Below are 17,375 nucleotides of genomic sequence, written 5' to 3' on the forward strand. Positions count from 1 at the left end.
GCCCTGAAGGTGTAGAAAGGGCTGTTTTAGTCCATTTGCAGGAGGGACTGAAAGATGAAGGAAGATCAGGAGTGTTACATATTCATCTCTTTCCTTGGGAAACAGCTTTATTTACAAAACAGGTCTAAAATAAGAACATGAATGACAAGCCCTTGGGAATGTGGGAGAGCTGGCTCTTGGGGACCCATGTGTGAAGCCCAGGCAACCAAGCAGAGGGCCTGAAGGAGGGCTGGATGTGTGAGGGGGACCTAAAATTTGAACTCCTTGTATTTCTTGCTGCCCCCACGGCTGTCCTGAGGCTGAGCTTTCCGTTTCTTTTGCTAGAGAGAAAGAGAAACAGGTTAGAACAGGTTCAACCACCCACTGATCCCCAAAACAAGGGTGGACAGCCTGACACAGCCACATACGTCTGTGGAAAAAGTGCTGAAACTGGATTCTCAGACTTGTATAAGTTCCTTCCCCTCCCTGTGCCTATTTCATCATCCTTAAGGAGGACAGCCCACCGGAGCATTTCTAAGGCTTCCAGCACCAAGGAAGCTTAGGACAGCAGGCACCCGTGCTCCCTCACACCCACCACTAGAGGACACCACTCCACTGAAAAAGGAGTCCCAGTCCCCAGCCCAGGCTTCTGGTGTGAGCTCCTACCTTCTGTTTGGCAGCGTGCTCAGCCACCATGTCACTAAAGTCTTCCTTTTCCACTTGTGCCTGCTGCTCCCTTACATGCTCCTCATACTTCTGGGTCATGGCCATGGGGTCCAGCTCTAACTCTTCAGGTGCCAGAGCCACTTCCACACCTTGCAGCTCAGGGGCCGGGCCCTTCCGGCTCATAACCTAGAAAAGTGATCAGAAAAGAAAAAAGGGATCAGAGCTTTGTCATCTTAAAAGAGAGGCTCAGAAGCCCTACCTTCTGCCCCCTGTCAAGTCCCCAAAAGCAGTGTCCTCCAAGTACTCACCGTGGTCATGTCATAGATGTGGGTCGATCCCATTATGGCTCCCCCAACGGTGGCCGTTCTCTTCTCTGGTAACACAGTGAACAGCTGAGGTGTCTCGCTTCTGCAAAATACAAAGGGGTCAAACCCAAAATGGAAGGGATGAAAGGGCCTCCTGAAGCGGAAGCGGAAGCAAAAGGAACACGGACAGCACCTCCACCCAGCACCCTGGAGATATTCCGAGACACCCAGGGGAGAAAGTGATGCACAAGCTGCCCATGAGAGGACAGAACTGGGTTGGTGCCAATTCTGGGGAATACAGCCTGGAAGGAGTACAGAGACGGAGTTAAGGGATCCCCAAGTTTAGGGTATCAGAGACCAAGACTCCCACATGCGAAGGGCTAAGGGTCAGAGGCTGAAACTTTCCAAAAGATCGCTGGTACAGGGAAGCTAGCAGGAGAGAAGAGGTTACAGCAGTTCCTGCCCAACGTTGTGCCTGGCGCTTTAACATACGGAACTCAAACTCCCAGCCCTTCCACTGGTGCAAAAACGGTCTACAGCCGGTCTCACCACATTTGAAACACAAGAGCAAATCTACAAATATCAACCCAGACATGGCTTCATCCCTGCTGCTCCCCGGGAGAGGTGACAATCTATTCTCACACAGCCGCCAGAGCTAATGCCTTAAAATGGCACTCAGATGCTGTCCTTCCTTTGCTCAAAACCCACTGAGGCTTTTGATTGTGATTTGAATAAAGTCCAAACTCTACCATGGCCTAAAGAGTTCATAATCCAGCCCCTTACCTAATTCCTGCTCATTATACTCAACCACAGTACCCTTCTTTCTTTTTCTGTCTTAAATATGCAAAACTTGAGACTTCTGCTTTCTGACAAGGAGCAATGGGGGCTAGATATACCCGCCCCCCCGCCGAAACAACCCCCAAAAATGGGGAAAATAGATGTAAGATTCTTAATACTATCTGGAAACGGTACAATAGTGGACATGGGACAATGAGGGACAGTGATTCCTGACAGACAGGTTAAGAAATGAGGTGAATCCTTCAATTGCCCAGCCTACTACATGGAGAGTCTGCAGAACACAAAACAAGAAGGAGTAACCCATGTAGAAACCAGAGGTCTCCATGAGTTGAAGGGATGAAGCTGAAAGTGCAGGGAGACCAAGGCAGCTGAAGAGCATAGGTCAGTGTACTGGAGGAGAGAAAGCAGCCCAGAGACTGGAGAACTCAAGGGACCTGCAGAGGGTCCCCCTCAAGTACTCAGGCGAGTACTGCATGTGAGGACACTACACGGGCCAGGGAGAGAACCACCTGAAAGGATTATTGGTAACAATACCTGCCACGTACTCAGGGAATAGTGCCTCGTCCCACTAGGCAAACTAAACCTCCTGGTTAACAGGGCACTGAGCAAAGTATGCAGTGTCTTGTGTCTCAGTAGTGCAGAGGACTGAACAATGCTTCAGTCTAGCCTAATCTGACAAGCAAGACCTGAAAGAATCAAACTGTTTCCCAGTACTTTAACTATATCCCTGAACAAAGCTAAAGATTTACAGGAATACAAAAGTATCCTGTACCTAACAAGGTACATTTCACAAATTCTAGCATCCAATCAAAACCTAACAGGCATGCAAAGAAGCAGAGAAATACAATCCTTAATGAGAAAAACAATCAATTTACATCAACCCAGAACTGGCACAGCAGACACAGTTGGCATTCGCAGGTAAGTACATTAAAGTGTTATTATTACTGCATTCCATATGTTCAAATGTTAAATAAGAGATACAGAAGATATAAAAAGACCCAAATCCTAAGGCTAGAGATAAAGACTACATTGGATGTAATTCAAGTCAGATTAGAAACTGCAGAAAAAATATTAAACATGTGAACAGAAATTTTCTAAAGGGAAATACAAAGAGAAAAGAGATATTTTTTGAAATACTAGTAAGCAGTGGGACAACTTTAAGAGATCTAAAAGAGATGTATAATTGGAGTTCCCAAAAGAGAGAAAAGAAAAAAATATTTGGCGAAATAATGGCCACAATTTTTCCAAAATTAATAAAAACTATAAATCCAGATTCAAGATACTTAACAAAACTCTAAGCAAAAAAACATGAAAACCACACAATATTCCATCCTACACTGCACAGCATAATCGAATTGCTCAAAACAGCAAGAAAATCTTAAAAGCAGCCAGAGGAAAGTATCATGCACAGGGGAAGAAAAGGATGAAGACAGATTTCACATTAGAAACAATGAGACACTAGAGCAACATCTTTAAAGTACTTGAAAGAAAAAAATTCGATCTAGAATCCTATACCTGACAAAAATCTTTCAAAAAGGAAGGGCAAATGAAGACATTTTTAGACCGCGAGAGCAAAAACAATTCATGATCAGCAGACTCGAAACAAGAACTGCTGAAGGAAGACTTTTAGCAGAGGGAAAATGATACCAGACATCAACCTAGATATACACAAAGAAAAGAAAGAACACTGGAAATGGTAATTATGTAGGTTAGTAATATATGATTCTTATTACTTAAATCTCTCTAAAAGATAATTAACCATTAAAATAAAATTAACTAATAACCATATAGTGTAGGATTTATAACATGTAAAAGTAAGATGTATGACAATAGTGCAAAAGTTGGGAGGGGAAAATGCAAGTACACTTTTGTAAGGTTCTTAATATTATCTGAAGTGGTATAATATCACTTGAAGATAGATTGTGATAAAGACACACATTCTAAACCCTAAAGCAACCACTAAAATAATAATTTACAGTTGCTCAGTCAAAAAAGAAGATAAAATGGAATCATAAAAAATGTTCAATTAATCCAAAATGTAGGAAAATGGGAAAAAGGAAACAAAGAACAGAGACAAGAAATCATTTCATGAAAAAAGGGGGTCAATTCATCAAGAAGACTTACTCCCACACGTTTACATACCTAACAACAGAGCTTCAAAATGCATGACCATGCACAACCTGTGCCTGGCTTAGGGCCGTCACAGTTTGTACTTACAGTTCCTTCTGCCCCCATCATCCTGTGACTGGCTCTTTCCTAAAATCCAGCTCTCAGCTCAAATACCTCCCACCACCCAATCCTTCTATATCCCATTACCCAGTTTCCTCTCCTTCACTGTCCTCTCCACATCGGAAATTATCTTGTTCTCTGATGAGTCTATCTTGCCCGTCTTTTTCACTGCTCAGTCCCCACATCTAGAGCAGTGCCTGGCACAGAGTTGGTATTCAATAATTTCGTATGTGAGTGTGTGTGTGTGTGTGTGGGGGGGTGACAAATGTCAACCAGTCAGCCTAGAAACTGAAGGAAAGAAAGTCCTCCCTTCTCGGTCCTGCCTGATTCCCTCACCCATCCATCGCTTCCTCAATCTTCTTCTTCCTCAGCTCAATGAGTTCAGGAGTCTCCATTCCAGCTGGCACTGATGAGAATCCTCCAGGCGTAATGAGGCCACTGTAAAGACAGGAACAGGGCTTGGAGTAAAGAGAGTCTCCAAAGACAGACAGACTAGTTCAGAGGGCAGACTCTGCATCCCCACCTGTCTGCAGGGGTAATAAAGCCTGTTTCATCTGGCTTGTCTTCATCACTTTCCTCCTCTTCCTCTTCTTCTGAAGACTCTTCATCAGATGGCTCCAGCTCCCCCCAAGGAGTCCGATCAATCTCTTCTTCCTCAGTCTTGGTCTGAAAGAGATCACTAATCATTCAACAGATGTTTACTACCTAATTAGGTATCAAGCTGTTGTAACAGGAAACTAATACTGATAGAAGAATAACAGATAATCTCTGCTCAAAGAGCTTATATTCTAGTGGGGGGTTTTTATTTACTCAGAAAAATGCGTGCCCTTCTTCAGATGTTGAAAATTCACAACAGCTCAATGATAATGAAACTATAAACTATCTCTAAACTTCATGACCTTAAGTAAGACTAAGCTTGCCAGCCATGGCCCATACCTGAAATTCAGCGGCATTGGTTCCAAATACATCCCCATAGAGTGGTTTCCCGGTTTCATCTACTGGGGGTTTGCCCCAGCCACCGGCATGGTACCCAAAGGAACAGCTCTGCAAGAGAGTAAATGCAAGTCAATTCTACTGCTCAGCTCCTAAAGAAACACTGACGCCCTAGAAAAGAGTCTACACTTTGGGAGCTCTGGAAATTATGATTTCAGAGAAGGATTACTGTTATCAAAGCATTATATAGCAAAAGTATTAAGCAACAAAAATCTGGAAGCAATAGAATGGAGAGGTGGGAGTCAGAAAATATGTGAATAACCTCAGCATTTGTGGTAGAATCCATAGTGTCTGAAACTGAAACGTGTTCTTTAAAACACATGACTCCCACTTCTTATTGATTTTTTCCCTAACTTTTGGAAAGCTTTTAGAATATATTTCTCTTAAGAATTTCTGAAGCTTAACAATTACTTCTTTTTCATTCCAATTACTTTGTTGTCTGTTAATTTTTAAGTTAATGCTTTTTATTTAAAAATAAGAATTTAATGCCATTCCTGCCATAAAATTATTGCTATGTATCAATCCACATATAAACCAGAGAGATATCTGGAAACACATTCACTGAATGTTAAGACCATGTATTTCTGAGGTGCAATTGTGAGTGATTTGTTTTCATCTTTGTACTTCTCAATTCTGATTATTTTATATGAGCAGATCAGATTGTTTGGTTTGTTTGGGGAGTTTTGTTGTTGTTTTGTTAATCCTCATCTGAGGATATTTTTCCATTGCTTTTTTTTTTTTTTTTGAGAGAGAGTGGAATGGAGGGGAGAGACAGAGAAAGAGAAAATTGGTATGTGAGAGACACATCCATTGGTTGCCTCCTGCAAGTGCCCCGACCGAGCCTGTAACCTAGGTACATGCCCTTGATGAAATCGAACCTGGGACCCTTCAGTTCATGGGCCAACTCTCTATTCACTGAGCCAAACTAGCTAGGGTCACGTCAGACTTTTTTTTTTTAAATATATATTTTATTAATTTCAGAGAGGAAGGGAGAGGGAGAATTAGAAACATCAATGATGAGAGATAATCATTGATCGGCTACCTCCTGCACGCCCTCCACTGGGGATCAAGCCCACAGCCCAGGCATGTGCCCTTGACCGGAATCGAACCAGGGGCTCTTCAGTCTGCAGGCCAACGCTCTATCCACTGAGCCGAACCAGCCAGGGCAATGTCAAGCTTTTTAAAAACAAAACCTATTACTTTTTTCTTTAAACAAAAAATACAAATGGTGGAATGAGAGAAAAAAATACGTCCTCTAGTTAACAGCAGAGGCAGCTAAGAATGAAAGAAAGGACAGTGCTCACCTCAGGGATGGGTGAGTTCAGCCCAGGGATTTTCAAGTTTGGGTACGACGGGGGTGGTCCATATCGCTGCATGGCAATCAGCCACGGGGGAGGAACTTTGTGAGCATTCTGCAGGAAAAAGAGAACAAAATACCATCTACCCAGCCCTATCCCTTAATCTCCCTTCCGCTCCAATTCCCACCCTCTTCTCTGCTGCCCGTCACTCACTGGTCCTACTGGCATCCCCAAGGAAATCCTTAGCTCATCGGACAGATCTCCTGGCTTCTTCTCCTTCAGTCGTGTCTCAAACTCCTTCCCCTGAGGAAAAAGCAGAGCATGCTGTATTGTGAACACCAGACACACACTGGAAGTTCAATGGCAAGAGGACATGAGAACAAAGATAAGAAGTCCCGATTCACATCAGATACACAACCCCACTGAGGGCTGCCTCATTCCCACTCTGATTCTCATTGCTTCTTTCCCAGCTAGAGGAGGTTCAGGAATAAAGGCCAGGAAGGAGGAGGAAAAGCAAGACGCCCAGTCCTATTATTAACCCACTATGAAAACATGGGCAAATTCCGGACCTGCTTTCTCATCTATAAAATGAAGGCATTTGACCGGATGATTGCCAAGATCCTTCCACCTCAAAAATTCCAGGGTATCATAGTCATTAATAGTTTAAGGATCAGAAACAAAAAGTTTTCTCCGATCCCCAGTATTAAATGTTTCCTAGAAGCATCTGCCCCTGTCCCTCAACCACCCAACATAAATATCATTTCAAAGACACGGTCTGCACCTCTCCAAAAAAATGCCTCATTTGAAGATTTCAAATTCCATCCCATTCAAGGAGAGTTAATGGACAACTCTGAGGCTGAGGGGAGAGGCCACTGTACCAGCTTCAGAAGTCCTTCCAGCCTAGCCAATGTGGCTCAGTGGTTGAGCATAGACCAATACCCCAAGAGGTCACTGGTTTGATTCCCAGTCAGGGCACATGCCTGGGTTTCAGAATTGATCCCCAGCGGGGGACGTGCAGGAGACAGACAATGTTAATGTTTCTCTCAGTGGTGTTTCTAACTCTCTCTCCCTCTCTCTCTAAAATCAGTAAAAAAAAAAAAAAAAGATACACTTTTTAAAAAGCCCTTCCAACCAATAGTTACAGAGCTATGACCTAAGGCCCAGCGTTGCCTCCCTGGTCCCCACTCCCAAACTTCTCAAACCTCATAGTACAGGTCCCCATGGATGGTCAGCTTTGGCTTGGTCTGCCACTTGAAGAAGGCATCATGCAGTTTCTGGTAGTCGATGTCGATCTTCCCCATCTTAGGCCGAACCTTCTCTCGCATTTTTGACTTCATAGTCTTCTGTTCTTCCTGTGGAGAAAGGCAAGACATACCTTAAAAGGGATTTAGCAAGTCCAACTCTTTTTTTTTTTTTAATATATTTTACTGATTTTTTACAGAGAGGAAGGGAGAGGGATAGAGAGTTAGAAACATCGATGAGAGAGAGACATCGATCAGTAGCCTCCTGCACACCTCCTACCGGGGATGTGCCCGCAACCTAGGTACATGCCCTTGACCGGAATCGAACCTGGGACCTTTCAGTCTGTAGGCCGACACTCTATCCACTGAGCCAAACCAGTTTCGGCAGCAAGTCCAACTCTTAATAGACCTGGCTCCCCACTCGCAAAAGAGCTAAAGTGAAACCTCATCTATCTCATTCAAAAAGTCACCAAAATCCTTCCTGCTCAAACCCTTAAAATTACAAGATTCATGTTGAACAAAATATACTTATCATATGAAGTTATGCTCATATCAATAAATATTTTTTAAAGCCATTTCATCCAGAGACTGATCTCATGAGTTGCCTCTGGAGAAAACTGGCAGATAACAGTCTAAGTGGAAGGCAGAGTTTTCACCTGGTACTTTTATACCTCCTGAATTTTTGTAGGACATGCAACTACTGCCTACTCAAAGTATTTCAAATTTCAAATTTAAGAAGTCACACAACTACCATGAATCTAGCCATAGAATGTATCGGGCTCACACTGGAGGCAGAGAACTACAAAGTCAGAAGCAACACGTGGAGAAAGGAGGCACCATGTGCAGAACAAAGATAGCTGGGCAAGTGCAGGCAGAGGGGACGAGGAGACAGGAAGAAAATGGACCATTCAGAACGAGAAGTCTCTGGGTGGGGCAGGAGAGCTAGTTCTGACCACAGAGGTGGGGACTGCCCTTCTTGCTGTGTCACATACAGTGCTGACTTCTAGAAGTCGAGAACGGATAATTAGACAACTAACAAGAAGGTGGGTTTTGGGAACCAGATCCCAGGTTTGAAGCAGGCTGCTATTAAGGACATGGCTCCCCGAGGGCAGATCTGAGCCCCAACCAGACCCTCACCTTCTCCTGCAGGGCCTCCCGCATCTCCTGGATGCCTGTGCGTTTGATGAAGTCTGGCAGCTCAAAGGGGGGCTTCTCAATGCCTCGTTTGCCCTGCAGGTACTTGCGCTTAAAACACCAGTGGCGTGGCACAGGCACAGAATTCCGAGTGGCCTTGAGGTGGACCAAGAGCTTAGGGTCCTGTGCTGTCACATCATGCATCTCCACAACATCGGGCCGAGCCACGAGCTGAAAAACAACAACACACCTCAAGAAAGCCCCAACCTTTTCGGTCTGCAGCTTTTTATTTCTCTTTCTCAAAAGTCCCATACCTAAGTCATCTAGGCCTCCTTCAAAACTCTCCTCCCCCAAGCAAAACTCCCTAGGGGGTCTCGGAGCTCCAGCGCCTGCTGGATCAGCTGGGTCTCACCTGCTTAAGTTCAGCCACAGTGAATCGATTCATTCGGCGCAACTTCTTCTTGGACAGCTTAGGGGCTTCTGGCTTCTTTTCCTAGAACAGAACAATTCTCTCTTTTGAGCAGGACTCTTCGATGTCAATCAGACTGCCCAGCTTACCCCAAACCTTCAGCCACCAAAGGGATTCTCCTCGGCCAGAGTTCACCATGGCCCCTCTCTGGAGTCCTTGTGTCCTGACAGGAGGGTGTGGGCCTCACCAGTTCATCATCACTGCTATCGTCATCGCTGTCCTTGTGCTCCTCCTCAAAGCCCTTCTTCTTGGGGGCTGCAGAGTTCTCCAGTTTGTCGAGTTTCTCTGGCTCCTTCTCCTTCTCCTTCTTCACATCATCGGTGAGCTGAGGAGGCAGACAATGTAGAAACCCCAGCCCTGGGCCCCTCCCTAGTTTCTGAACCCGGACCTGAAGACGTCCTCCTTATCCCACCTTTCCCCCTCCGTACCCCTTCCCTGCTCAATCTGCCCCCTAAGAGGACTGCTCCTTGTACCTTGAAAGCCTCAAAAATCCTCTTGAAGAAGATGAAGTTGGGCTCATAAATTTCAGGTTCTTCAGTCACATATTCAATTTCAACATCAGCAGCTGAAGACTCAGAGCCACGGGACCGGGTTGACTCTTTCTCTCGGTCCCCAGAACTCTCAGATGACGCCCCTCGGACCCGCTGGGGCTTTTTCTTCTTCTTTCGGTTCCGACGCTTCCGATTTTTCTGCCAAAACAAGTAGAACCAATGGGTCAGGAAATCCAACACCATGCCTGTCCGCACCTCTAATCTCCCCCTATTTCCTCAAGAGGCTGAGAACGAAGGCCTTGAAGTCAGACTCCAAAATTCTGTCCCTCTCCAGCTGTGTGCCTCTGGGTGAATTACTATACTTCTCAGAAACTCAGTTTATCTCTAAAATGTAGGCATGCATTGTCCTCAGAACTCAAAAGGACTTATGGCAATCAAACAAAAACTATCTACATGATGCTGGAGATAGAAACTGTATCAGCAGCCACTGCTTTCTGAACACTTAGAATGGGAGCTGTTTTAGTGCCCAAATCCCACCTCCTGCATTCCTTCCACCCAGCTCCATCCCATACCTCTTTTTTGGATATGGACACTGAGTCCTCCTCAGTCTCTGATGCTGACTGGCCCAGGGACGAGCGTGTGTCTGTTTCCATTTCCTCCTCCTCTGTAAGGGAGGAAGGTGGCCATCAGTGTCCTCTCAGGGCCACTGCCCTGCTACTTGCTCACTGTAACCCCTTTACCAAACCTCCTCGGCATCAGCCACTGCAGGTTGTTCTTGCAGCCCTCAGGACGACAATGCACTCACCCTGCTGAGAGTTCATCTCTTCCTGGCGGCTCTCTTTCAGCTGCAGGATCTTTTCCAAAGCCTGGGGGATCTTGGGGCCCACAGAGGGGTCGTCCATCTGTCAGAGACACCCCAGGCAGAGGGAGGTAACCTCAGTGCCCCTTTCCCAACGATTTCCACCTCTCCTACTAGAAAAGCTACTGGCCACATGACATAAACAGCAGGGAGCGGACACCACCAACTGCATTCAACCATCCCGCAGAGCGAAGCACAGAACCCTGCCCCAGAAATGTCTTCCTGACCTGCCTAAATATGTCTGAATTACCTATGCCCTTACTCTCACTCCCACCCCCAGAAGTCCTCCCATCTTCTCTCAGAATCCTTTTCTAAAAATCCAGAAACAGTCCCCTTCTAAACCACACTCTCCTCTCTCTAGGAAGAAATCGCCAATCTCACCTCTCTGTTCTCATCTCCAGGAGGTGGTGGGGGACCACGAGGCCGGGGAACCGGGGCCCCCATGGGCAAAACAGTAGGAGTGGGGCCCACGGGAGCAGCAACTAAGAAAGAAATCCAAAAACCCAATGTGAGAAGAGATAACAACAACAAAAAAAGAGAGAAACACTAATTTTAAGAACTACCTTCCTTGCATGCTAAAAGTTAAGAGTGATGGTTACCCTTAGGGGGAGAGGGTGGCTGGAGGAGAGCCAGGAGGGCTTTTGGGGTGCTGGTAATGTTTTGGTTCTTGGCCCAGGTGCTGGTTGTAGGGATGTATTCAAGTTTATGAAAATTCACTTTTGACACATACAGTTTTTAAATGTGCTATATACTTAAATAAATAAAATTTTCATCACCTTCCTTGCCCTTTCCTTTCATTTCTGAGGTCTTACCTCGAGGACCCAGAGGAGTGCGAACACCCATTTGGCCCATGTCTTGTGGGGGTCGAGGGACCGGGCTGCCCATCTTGGCGATCTCCTGCTGCCGTTCTTGCTCCAGTAACACAGCTGCCTGTGAGGAGGAAGCGGAGACACAGCCTGAAAACCCACTGGGCAGGCAGCTCCTGGCAAATGCATTCTTTCAGCCGGGTAACAGGACAAGGAGGACAAACAGGTACCACTGGAGTCCTGAGATCCCCACATCCCCCCCCCCCCCCCCCCGCCCACTTCCTGGATACTGATCCACACGGAGGAGCCCCTCTCACCACAAAACCAAACCCCTGGAAATAACGCTGAGAAAAAGCCCACATTCCTAGCAGAGAATTTACTATTTAGCTTAGACACTGACTTCTATTTTTAACAAGTTTTCTTCCCAAAAGATTAGTTATCTCTAAGAAACAGTGAATTCTTTTCTTATATCTACCCCTCAAGATCTAGCACAATCTGGGCAAAGAGAGTACTTCATAAATACTTCCATGTCTGGTGCAGTTAATGCCTATTTTCTGATACTCCGAGTAAGCCATTAGGTAACTGACACAATGCACCTGTGGGGCCAAATGTCTCATGTGCCGTTCCCTAACCTCTACCCACCACACTCAGCCTGAGTCCAATACAAATGACTACATTAGCCCAGAGTCCCCTCCATGGTGCCTAAAACGACATCATGTAAGACTAGAAGGGATCAGCAAATTTTTCTGTAATGGGCCAGAGAGTAAATATTGGGCCAGTGTATGGACTCCTTTGTATACTCTTGGGTTTCCTTTTTTACTTTTTAACAATCCTCTAAAAATATAAAAACAATTCTTAGCTTGCAGGCCATACAAAAAACAGGCTGCAGGCCACAGCAAGCCCTCAGGTATAAGAAAGATGAAATGATTTGGGAAATACTGAAATTTAGTTGAGGGTAAGGTAATGTTGAATGGTGCATCTTATTTTGGACACTAAGCACTAGAAGTGATAGCCCAGGAATTGGAACATGGGGTCCAAGTTAAAATGAGGGGCATTACCCGCTTCTGTTGCTCCAAGAGCTCATGTTCCTTCAGTGAATGATCTCCCTGCTAAAAAAAGAAAACAAGCTCATGCCTGCACTGATACCCCACAGGCCAGTCTGCCTCAACTCTGCTTCCTGGGGTCCTCTTCCAGCCTAAGACCTAAGTGTCAGTCTTTGGTCCAGACCTTCCCAGAAGGTTTGGCCCCAGAATCCATCTCTCTCTGAGGCTCCACTCCCCCTTCAAGACCCAGGCCCAGACTGCCTGATGCCCTTCCTACCTGCTTGGCGCGCTCCTCTTGCTGCATCAACAACGCTGCCTGCTGCTGCGCCAGCTTCAGCCGCTCCTCCTCTGACAACGCCACAGGCTCACCCACACGGAGAGGAGGTGGGGGCCCCAAGTTTGGTGGGCGGGGTCCAACTGCCATAGGAAAACCAAGGCCAAGGCCTGGTGGAGGTGGTGGAGGTGGTGGAGGAGGCTGCAGAGGGGGGAGGCCCATGGGTGGCGGTGGCATCGGAATCCCAGTGAGCTGTGGAAAAAATATATGATCATAATCTAGGAAGCATTTATCTACTGCAGACATTTGCTGGGGATCTACTATCTGACAAGTGCTGGGATTCAAAGTCAAATGACATACAGCTCTCACATTCAAGACAATACTCTATAGCAATACTAAGAAAAGATGTTAACTTTGGGGCACCAACCAATGAAAGCTATTGATTTTCTCCTCAGAAAAATATCATGAACACAGATTTTAAAAAATAGATTCTTATTGGTTTCAGAAAGAAGGGAGAGGGAGAGAGAGAGAAACATCAATGATGAGAATCATTGATTGACTGCCTCCTGCACTATCCCTACTGGGGATCAAGCCGCAATTTGTGTGACCTGACCCGGAAATGAACCCTGACCTCCTGGTTCATAGGTTGACCCTCAACCACTGAGCCACACTAGCCTGGCATGAACACAGATTGTGCATGCAATTTCAGGAGATTCAGGGACACCTTTAAAGGCCATCTAAGAACTCCTGACCCCACACACAAATCAATGGATCCCAGGTCAGAGCCACTGCTGTAAATAAAGAGTAAAATCCTGGGTCAGAAAGAACATGGAAGTCGAGAGGACTTAAATAAATGGGAGCCAGTGTCTCCCAATGGCTCAGTAAACATAGAGGGTATGAAATCAAATCAAGGAGTGACCCCTAATGTCTCAATGAATACAGGAACTACGCCCCAGGAGGACAAAGACAGTGATTACTTCCAACTGGTTTAGGGACGTGGAGGTAAATCAAGTCAGGCTTCCAAATATTTGAGCTAAATCTTAAATGATAAGTAGAATTTGGAGGACCGGACACTGGGGAAGGATGCAAGGATCAGGACCAACGACGAATTGAAGAGCTCCTAATTCTGTCATTGCAGCACCTCCCTGCCCAATCTCCTAGTTGCATCCCCAATACACTACATGTGAGAAGGACCTATCTAAGCAAAAGGGATCTTATAAAGTGGAACCACCATCTTACCTGCGCTGACATGGGAGGGGGAGCTGCTTTGTCCCCATCTTCACCTCTTAGAACCGGCCGATTCAGTACAATACCAGTCTGCAAAAGAGAAACTCTAGGTCAGTCCAAGAGCAGTTAGTCCACTAAGGGATGTTCACTCCTATCCATGCAACAAAATGTACCCAGTGCCTGTCTGCTGGAGCTCGGGCTGGGCACTGGGGAAGACCAGTAGGTGTACAGAAACGGTTACACGAGAGCAGGTAAAGACAACAACACGCAAAAAGGGAAAGCCCCGCTAGCTGTGCCGAGGAACACAAAGAACGAAGACCGAGTTGAGAGGTCATGATAGGCCTCCTCCAGAAGCTCGGCCAACCCGACATCCCGCCGCCAACACTTACCTGGCGGGTGTAGCTCTGCAGCCGTTCCACTAGCTCCTCCCGACTCCCTGCTGTGCAAAGCAGAGAATCATTCCGTAAGTCAAGCCGAGCCGCGTCAGGCCCGTCCGCCCAAGTCAGGCCCCAGCAGCCCGCCTCCGCCCCCCAATCTCCGGGGTAACCGGGCTCCGCTTCCCCGCAGGCCTACGCGGCTGGCTCTTGATCTCCAGTTCTCCTTACCTTGGATCGGAGCGCCGATCTCTGCCAGTTTGGCCTGAAGCTCCTGGGCAGCCCAGGCGCCATAGTGACCAGGAGGTGGCGGCGGCGGCAGCTGCAACTCTCCTTTGGGAGCCTCGGGATGTTCAGCCGCCATCTTAGCAGCAGCAAAGCGCGCGACCAATACGGAAGCTCGCGCCAGACTCGGGGCCCACTTCCCGGAACTTCCGGCAGCGCGGAACGCCACGTCCCTCCCGGGTTGGAAGGCTGCTCGGATAGAGGCCCACCCCCTGTCGTTTGCCCATGGTCGCGAAGCCTTCTGGGAGTTGTAGTTCGGCACTCGGCCACGGCACCGGGGACACTGGGGACTGGCGCAGGGGCGGGGCTGCGGGGATGGAGGGTCGCTCCCGGAGGGCCGCTCCCGGAGGGCTTGCTTTCAGCGTCTGACTGGCCAGAGCTCAGACCGCTAACCTTCCGCCTCCCTGATCTGGTGTGAGAGGCCCCGACGCCTACGTTCCCTGGGAGTTCCGAGAGACTAATTCCCCAGCCGCCGCGCGTTGCGGGCGCCAAAAGCAGAAGGTTGCAGCCGATGCCTGTGATAAAACCGCGTCTGATTGTCTGCCGGCCCACCCCGGCCCAGGTGTGGATGAATGCGCTGAAAGGGGATCGGAGCCCGGAGAGGAGCGGACCCGCCCGGGCTGAGCTCCAGCTGCGGACCGGGGGAAGGGCCACACTTAAAGCCCCTTTTTCCATCTTCCAGGCCGGCTCCAATGTCGTCTCCGCTAAGCCCTGTCCCGTTTTCCTTTACTTCCTCGGAGCTCTCCTAATACAGACAAACCTCCCACCATTGGTTTTGAAGTCTTTCTTGCCCCTTCTACCCACCCCAAGAACGTGAGCAGGGGCCTGGCGTTCGATAAATGATAACTGGCGAGGGGGAGGGCAAGTGGAACAGTCTTTCCAGGGACATTATTTTAGTCTTCTTTAGTCTCCAAAATAAACTCAGGATCTTTTCTTCCCTCATCCCACCAGCCTCCTGGAGGACCGACCTTGCCCTGCCCCCTACACACACTCGCCGCCACCCCCCACCACGGGCCTGTGCGCCTGAGGGAGAAATGGGCAGGTACCCCTTACCTGCCCAGCTTCCACCTCTCCCTGTCCTGACCAGTCAGTTCAGTTTCTCTCCCCACCTCTACCACTAACTGAGGTCCCTCTGCCATTCTAGCTCTGCACGGACAGGCTCATTGCACCCATGAGTGTGAGAGTGTGAGTGTGAGTGTGTGTAGAGCCAGGAAACTCAAGTGAAATAGTCTCATTTCCCCCACACACCCACACCCTTCATATCTCTAACATGCTCCATTTCACTGGCTGCCTCCAACAAAGAAATAGCTGGGAGCAGTGAAAAAAATAGGGTGTCAGGTCCAGGGAAGGTGTGAGGTTTATAACAGACAGAGAAGAGGACTGGGTCAGGAAAAATGACTGGCTAGGAAACTCTCTTTGCTTCTGTCCAAACCTTGACCCTTCCCACTTCTACCACTACCACCATCCCAGTCTCCTGACACTCCCAGAGGAGAAGCCAAACCCAGAAAGGACAGAAGAAAGAACAGTTCTGCCCTCCCCTCCAGCGTGTCAGCCCACTCAAGCAGAACCATCCTGACACAAAGGAAGTGTCTTTCTGCTCCCGGTAACTGGAGAGCCAATGGCAGGTCATCTGAGGCTCCAGGCCCCAAAGCATGTGCATGTGCTGGGGAAGAGGCTGGGGGTCTCGGGCAGGATAAACCAAGGGCTGATGGGTGAGGAGGTGGTGTAGCTTAGGCCAGCAAGCAACAACCCTGGTGGGGCCCCATTTTATCCCAACAGCCCTGGGACCCAGGCAGGGTAGCCCTCCATTGTTCAGAGGGGAGGACTGAGGAGCCAATCTGGGACAAGCAGTGCTCCTGACCCTGAGTGTCCCCATTCCCTTCTCCGCCTTAATAAGGACCCTCACACAACACCTACCTGTGTGGGTGTAGAATGGAATCTAGTCCCTTCCAGTCCCAGCTTTGGGTGGCTGCCTCAGCTCTGGGACCCTTGCCATACCAGGCCAAGAGGACAGGAGAAAGCAGGGCTCCAGGACCCTGTGAGAGCCAGAGAACTAAGTGTGTCTGGGAGGTGCTGCTGCCTAGCTCCTGGAACGGCGGTAGAAAATTCAAGACGATCCCCCCCCCCCCCCCCCAGGAGCTCACAAGTATCATCTTCACGTGTATCATCTCTGCGGGCTCAGAACAGCTCCCATCCACTAAGGCTCTGGTCAGGAGTGAGTGGGTCTGGGGTCCTGGTGGAGAGTGGGAGTGGGAGTGGGTCAGCAGCAAGGGCTGCTTCAGGGGCTGGAGGGGAAGGGCTCCCCAGGAGTATGAGGGCAGATGGGGCCAGACCCAGGGCTGTAACTATGCTTCTTGTCTGGAGGTGGAAAGAGGAGAAGGAGAGGAGGGAGGGAGCCTATGGGCGCTGTAAATGTACCTGTGCTCTAACCCGCTCCCCCCCCCCCACCCCCCCGCAGGACGCACCAGCCCAAGGTTGACCAGTGGGACCCAGGAGTGTCCAGCAATGCCACAGTACCCAGACTTTCCGAACCTACATGTCCCCTTCTGCAGTGAGGCAAGGAGCTGGCCACATTGGTGTCCGGACTCAGCAAGGTTGCCAGGGAAAGATGCCCGCATCAGAAGATGCCACCCGGAAAATGTTCATCGGCAGCCTCCGAGTCAGGGCTGCCCCCTCCCCTTCTCACTCCCCTTCCCCTCCTCCTCCCCAGCTCTGCCGCTGGGCCCCCGCCCCCGCCCCGCCTCCAGTCTGCGATGGGGGGCGGGCAGCGGGCAGAGCCGTGAGCTGAGAAGCTCAGCGGACGCCGCCACCTGATCCCATCCAGGCGCGGAGAGGCGAGCGCCGGGTGCTCGGTGTGCAGGGCCCCGGCGCCCTCGGACCCGCAGCGGATTTCAGGAAAAGGGT

At 48.6% G+C, this 17,375-nt stretch overlaps 1 protein-coding gene across 2 annotated transcripts; it reads right to left on the bottom strand.

Moving 5' to 3' along the window:
* Window positions 1–81: 81 nt before the first annotated feature.
* On the bottom strand, window positions 82–14,578 carry SF3B2 (splicing factor 3b subunit 2). 2 transcript variants are annotated; one of them, XM_028153854.2, is made up of 22 exons: window positions 14,418–14,578; window positions 14,202–14,251; window positions 13,825–13,902; window positions 12,589–12,837; window positions 12,327–12,377; window positions 11,275–11,392; window positions 10,844–10,944; window positions 10,409–10,505; window positions 10,176–10,267; window positions 9,586–9,801; window positions 9,300–9,437; window positions 9,056–9,136; window positions 8,647–8,874; window positions 7,471–7,620; window positions 6,482–6,571; window positions 6,275–6,382; window positions 4,914–5,021; window positions 4,501–4,643; window positions 4,314–4,415; window positions 954–1,053; window positions 646–831; window positions 82–320 (listed from the first exon to the last, which is right to left on the bottom strand). In XM_028153854.2, the coding sequence occupies exons 1-22, from the start codon at window positions 14,548–14,550 to the stop codon at window positions 249–251; spliced, it is 2,691 nt and encodes an 896-aa protein (XP_028009655.1). In that variant the 5' UTR covers window positions 14,551–14,578; the 3' UTR covers window positions 82–248. The 2 variants fall into 2 exon arrangements, with proteins under 2 accessions (XP_028009655.1, XP_054580748.1); XM_054724773.1 differs by lacking the exon at window positions 12,327–12,377.
* Between the last annotated feature and the right edge of the window lie 2,797 nt (window positions 14,579–17,375).

This window comes from Eptesicus fuscus, chromosome 13 (genome assembly GCF_027574615.1).
Source record: "Eptesicus fuscus isolate TK198812 chromosome 13, DD_ASM_mEF_20220401, whole genome shotgun sequence".
NCBI classification, from domain to species: Eukaryota; Metazoa; Chordata; class Mammalia; order Chiroptera; family Vespertilionidae; genus Eptesicus; species Eptesicus fuscus.